Source organism: Pelecanus crispus, chromosome 5, assembly GCF_030463565.1.
Source record: "Pelecanus crispus isolate bPelCri1 chromosome 5, bPelCri1.pri, whole genome shotgun sequence".
Lineage (NCBI taxonomy): Eukaryota > Metazoa > Chordata > Aves > Pelecaniformes > Pelecanidae > Pelecanus > Pelecanus crispus.
The window spans coordinates 41109248-41115247 of NC_134647.1; the positions used below are offsets into that span (position 1 = coordinate 41109248).

The window sequence follows — 6000 nt, forward strand, 5'->3', positions numbered from 1 at the left end:
AGGAGGGAGTAAATTTACATTATAATGAGCAAATTGTTATGAGCGCGTAGATCACTGTTGACATAAAGGGTGACGGAAATGAGATGTTCTCATTTTGTGCGTTCCCCTCCCCTTTCATTCCCTCTCACACACATTTGCCTGTGCATCCTGCTGCTACTGAGCAAGGAAGTGGCTATACTCATAGTCAACAATAGTAACACATCATAATTCAGCTAACAAAAATTCAGATGAAATGAATCATGCTTCACCAGGGCTGCCTCATATACCTAAACCCTCTCCCCAGCGAGTACTAGCGAAGAAAGCACGTGCGGTTTACTACTGCACCTCCTCGGCAGTCGGTTTTTATTGTTCCTCTCTATTTTCCTATTGATTCTGTCATTTCCCGATACTGACAGAACATTGGCATGGACTGACCAGATGCGAGTGCTATTGTTTTGCTTCAGACTTATCTAGCAAAGAGTTTAGAAAAATGCAGCATTGGGGTCTGCTCCTGCCCTGCGGCCAAACTGGGGGCGTGAATTAAACATTGAAGATGTTGTCTCAGTTATCAGTCTGTCCTGCCCTTACTTTCTGGAAGTGAACTGCAGTTGTCCAAATCTTTTCTCCTTCCTGTCCCTCTCTCTTTGTAATGAGTGGGTTCATTACTGGTTTTGAGAAGCTGAAAGTGACATTAACCCCCTGCCCAGCTGTTGCGGTGTCAGGGCTCCAGGCGAAATGGCATTTGTTTGGCTCCTAGAGAAGTCATCCCAGCGACTGCCTGGAGAGTCTGGCTGCAAGTGAAATCCATATGCAATGCTTCTGTCAGCAAAGACTTGCTGGAAGAGAGTTTATAATAAATATTCACATCTGCTGCTTTGGACACTCTAATCCATCCAACAGATCTTTGCTGTGTCAGGCTTTGTTCTAGGTAAAGAAGCCGGCTAGTTATAAAGGTTTGCAAATAGTGTGTATTTATCATGGTTAGCTCTACTTTCTAGTTCTCTTTCTTGCACAAATATCTATGACCACGCTAAGCATAACTTGTGTTTAAACAGTCTCAATGCACTTGTAAGATGTTTTAGACTATGTGTTTGCTGTGATAAATGGAGAAAATGGCAGTTGGTTACTTCCAGGGCAAATGATGCCATCGGAACTTAATGAGCAGAGCAGAGAACATCATTGTTACGAATTAGTTTGAAAGGAGGGACAATATATCCCCTGGATAACCTATACATCACATAGGCACACCCCAAGGCCCTGTGGCTTGCATAAAGTTGGGACAGATATTGCATAGATATGTCCCATAAAATTGGGACAGATTCCTCCATACTAACTTCTGTGGGCAATACGTTCCCATTGGCTACTTGGTGAATAACCTGAATGCCTAAAAATAGCAAAGTATCTCCTGTTTTTCATAATCTTCCCCAAAATTATGACCTCGGTGCCAGATTGACTTTGTCAGTGTCAATATTAATTATTCCTCTGCTGGTGATGTCTTTGCTTTCAGAGAGAAAAATCCTGATACATAAAAAGAGCTGTAATCATTTGGAGGGTATATTGAACTCACTCCTAATAGAACACGGTGTTTGACCAAGATCATGACAGGCACTACAACGATCCCGTTGTTGGGAGGACCACATCAGCTTTGAAATGAATGTATTGATCCTCTTTTTTTTTTTTTTTTTTTTTTTTGTACGTGATAGTTAATTTCTAAAAGGAGAGGGTCTTTATCTGGTGGCTGGGTAAGTAAAAGGTGCTTCAAACATATTACTTACCAGCTGTTACCTCTGTTTTTATTTAAGCAGGAAGGTAATAAGCTTATAAACACATTCTGCCTCCTTGAGAGTGATGAAAACTGAGTCCATTTGGTTCATAAATAAACACACGGAAACTGGGAACTCCTTAGAACCTTTATTAGGTTTTCTTTTTTCTACTGTTAGACCCAATTCTACACTAACAATTTCATTATGGTTATTTTTTCCATAAGGAAAGCAAGGCACTCAGTTCAGTTAGACGCCTGACCTCCCTGAAATTTAATTGAAAACCTGCATCTTCATTTTTTACAGTGCTGTACAAGAAAAGCAGTGTTAAGAGCATGGTCTGATGCCGATACCTTCAGGTATCAGAAGAGCATCTACTTCTCCGGTGGTCTGTCTGTGTGTCAGAATCTGGCCCTGAACAATTGTATCCAAATACAAGTAAAATAGCTGTGCTCCTACATGCCCAGGTCTCCGGATTCACTTAATCACTCCGAAATCCAATCTCATTATTATTGATCTGTCCAACTTTCTGATAATTTATCACAGAAAACAGGAGTACGCGAAATGTGGGTGTCTTTCAAGGAACGATCTCAAAACTTCCAGCGCAGCTCTCTCGCTTTGCCTTTGCAAACCTCGATAACTTTCCTTCGCATTTCAGGTCGTACGGTGGCTCTGGCAAGCAGCGATGGATCAGCTAAGGTTCTGCGACTTGAGTTTGGGCAGCTCTCCAGCCTGCGGGGCCGCGGCGGCGAAGCGCCCAGCCTTCTCCTCCATCACAAGGCAGAGCAGCTGCTTTCCGGGGTGCCGACGGCACGGTTCGTCTCTGGACCCGAGGACCAGCGCGCTGCTGAACGTAACCTTAATCTCGGGGCGTTACGGGGAAAAAAATGGTTTGACAACGTAGCAGCGAGAGCTTAGAGGAGTGCTTTCATAGGTAATGTTTGCGGTGGGAATAATCGCCCGAAAGGAGTATTATTCTGCATTTGATCCAAATAAAATTCCCCAATTTCTCCCTCTTTCTGTTGACACTGTGTTTTTCCGCGCATCAAGAATCTCTCTTTCGGTGGTTTCTGGAGAAATAGCTTTACAATGACGCCTAATGACAGAGCAGACGAATTGCAAGGAGATTGATGATTAATGTAACACAGCCCGAGACGCAAGAGCTGGGCGCCCCTTCCCCCGTGCCAGCCTGCGGGAAGATGTGAAGTTTTAATAATGCAGCAATGGGGGAATTTTTTTTTTTTTTTTGGTCTTTTTCCCTGCAGCAAAGGCTCCGGACGCCGCCAGGGCAGCAGCGGGGATGAGCAGGAGTTTGGGAGCGCGGCGGTGAGGGGAGCCGGCGCCCCAGCCGGCGGCGGCCGCAGCGGCGGGGAGCTGGGGGCGGGCGGGGGAGCGGCGGCCTGAGCAGCACCGCCGCCCGCGGGGGTCTATTCCCCGCCCCCGCTTCCTTCTCCCCCACCCACCCCCCCCCCAAAAAAAAAAAAAAAAAAAAAATTGGCAGAGAGCGCGGAGCTGCGCGGCCCGGCGCGGGCATGCCCGGCCCCCGGGCAGGGGAGTCCCCGCAGGGCAGCGGGGGCTGCCCGCCCGCCGGCCGCGGGGCTCCTCCGCCCTCCCTCTCCCACCTGCCTACAGCCTGACCAGCCCCCTCTCCCCCCCCTCCCGCGCCGTGGCAAATCCTGGATCGCAAGAGATCCGCTGGGCATAGGGAGGGGATATATATGGGTTTTTCTCCCCCGCCCCCCCCCCCCCCCCAAGACCTGAGGAAATCCAGCCCAAGTTCGCCGCGATGACTGTGCTGCTGGCATCGGGGTTTCTCCGCGGCATCCCTGCCTCTGGACCGCCTCGCCGCTGCTGGCTTTGAATCCTGAACACTGGGTTAAAGCTTAATTCTCATGTTGTGGTTGCTGGGCTGCCGCTTTCCCGTGTTTTGCGATGGGAGGTGGAGGAAAAGGGATTGTCCGTGAGTCAACACTGAAAATGTGATTAAGAGGAACTGCTGTCACTGATCTGTTTCTAACCTTTTAGTCCATGTTGGCCTGTGACCCCTTTCAGCTTTCAGATCAAGCCTGATTAGGTAAGTGTAAATTATTCACTCGGGGTGAGGGAAGGTGGATGGAAACGTTTTACTCAGAGACTTGCCTACGATCCTGGCCTCTCTCATGATGAGAAATGATGAGAAAGTTCAGCTGTAAACTAATTCTGAGCTGAGCAGCATTTGTTTACTTGTTGAAATCTGTCCGTGCAAGACGTCTGCAGTCTGTCTGGTTTCCAGAATCGCCGCTGAGCCGAGGGCTCGTGAGTTGCTGTGGGACATCGCAGATGACTACAGACTGTAGCAAAATGTAGTCGGCTTATTTATGATCTTTGGAGAACTTTTTTTCTTTTAATTTGGAGAGCTTTCTCATCAAACTTTAACACATTCTCTTGATTGCTTCACGTTTCCTCAGACATGAATTACTTCATTTGTTTATGCTTCCCCCCCCCCTCCAAATGCCCACCGATCTGCAATATTGCAACCTACCTGTAGCATTTAGGTGGGCAAGATTCCCTTCTCTGTAGATCCGTAAAGCAGCGCTATCTGCATAAATCACCTGATTCCCCAACAGCATGTTAGAATAGATAATGCTGATAGTAGTAACACGGTGCTTAGTCCTTGTGATGGAAACGTAGCTAGTACTTCAATTAAGAAGATATCTTTTGAATTTGATAAAGCTTGTGTAATATCCGGTGTCTCCCTCTGTTGTGGCTTTGGAAAAACTGCTTTGTCAACAGGATCCCTTAGCTGCTTCTCTAGGATTAAAGCTTTCTCCTCCTGCTGCTGCTTTTTTGCTTCAATTAAGGGAGAATTAATTGTTCAACATTCGCAGTCCACCAAAAATTCCGATACATAAGCAATACCTCCCAGAGGGGTGGGGTGGGGGCGAGTACGTGTTCGCCTGTGTGTGTAGGTTAACGCGTGTCTGTATATACTGGGTGTATCTGTGTGTGCACACTATGGGAACGGAGGAAGAGAAGGAATGACACACACAACAGCCGAACAGTCCATTTTTTGGTGTGTGCCAGCAACTACCTCCATCGTTCTCAATCCATGTAATGCTAATATTTCATCTCATTTAAAAGTTTCCTGTAATACTTTGCCCAGTTCCCTTACGAGAGTTCAGAAACCATTTTGCTGCTGGGGTTGCACTGGCTGTTGGCTGGTGTGCAGGCAGGACGGTGTGTTGGTGGCAGCAACGTGGCGCCGCGGGCAGCCAGTAGCTCACCCAAGGCACAGACGCGGAGCCTTCGCCTGGAGCTGACTCTTCCTGGGGGTGGTGCAAAGCTCCTCTCCCTCTCTGGGTCAGTCCTCGGCTCAACCACTTAAGCAGAGCTCTCCAAAGGTCAGGCCATGCTGCATTGCTCCCAAAGTTTTCAAAAGGCTCCAGCTTAATCAGACACAAACCCATTTCAGCGGCTCCGTGCATTACACAGGCATTTAACATCCTGCTCTCTGCGTTTCTCTCTGGGAATTACTGAAATGATGAATAATGGAGAAGATGAATTACATCTTTGCTTCTGTTGGGATTATAAGGACCTGCTGCCAGCTGGGCTGTGTTGGTAGCCCAGGTAGTCCCTCTTCCTCTTCAGAAATGCCATATAAACCATTCTGTACTATTCCACCTCTCACAGACCAAGTTTAACCCAGCACCACCTTTCTTATTGGACGCAGATCTGATTATGCTTAGCTTATTTTTCAACTCAGGTTTCCCACCTCAGTTTAATGAAGTGGGCTGTGCACCATACGTAGCACGGAGGGACGGTGGCTACAGCAAGAGATTAAGACCATGCTTAAACTTGGGTTCAAGTCCCTCTGCAACTGCCCATCACCATGTGATTTCAGACAGCTAGTTTAACTTCTGGTGCATCAGAAAACTCAACTGCACGAATGAGGAGAGTAAAAATTAGATGATTCTGTGAGCCACCATTTCTGTAGAGATATTTTGTGGGCATATACTTACAGGCACGTGTGTCCAATTTATGTATTTCATATGCTTTATTCTCTTTAACAATAATTGAGAAGAGGCTTAATTCAAATGAAACGGTGATAGTTATCTGTGCAGTTTGAAAGCGCTGATTTATTCTTGGGTGCTGGTTGAAAGTATGGCCTTTATAAGTCAATATTCCTTAGAATTTTGAGTTTTTTCTCACTTAGAAATATTTGTTTTCAGACAACCCTGGTCTCCCTATGGAAGCAGCTGTTTCTGTCTGGCATTGAGATCCC

At 46.8% G+C, this 6000-nt stretch overlaps 1 protein-coding gene across 1 annotated transcript in view; it reads left to right on the top strand.

Moving 5' to 3' along the window:
• Positions 1-2657, top strand: part of SPAG16 (sperm associated antigen 16) — a 432336-nt gene extending 429679 nt beyond the window's left edge. Inside the window, 1 exon segment of the mRNA XM_075710523.1 lies at positions 2398-2657. Within this exon segment, the coding sequence (XP_075566638.1) occupies positions 2398-2657 (260 nt within the window).
• The last annotated feature ends 3343 nt before the right edge of the window (positions 2658-6000 follow it).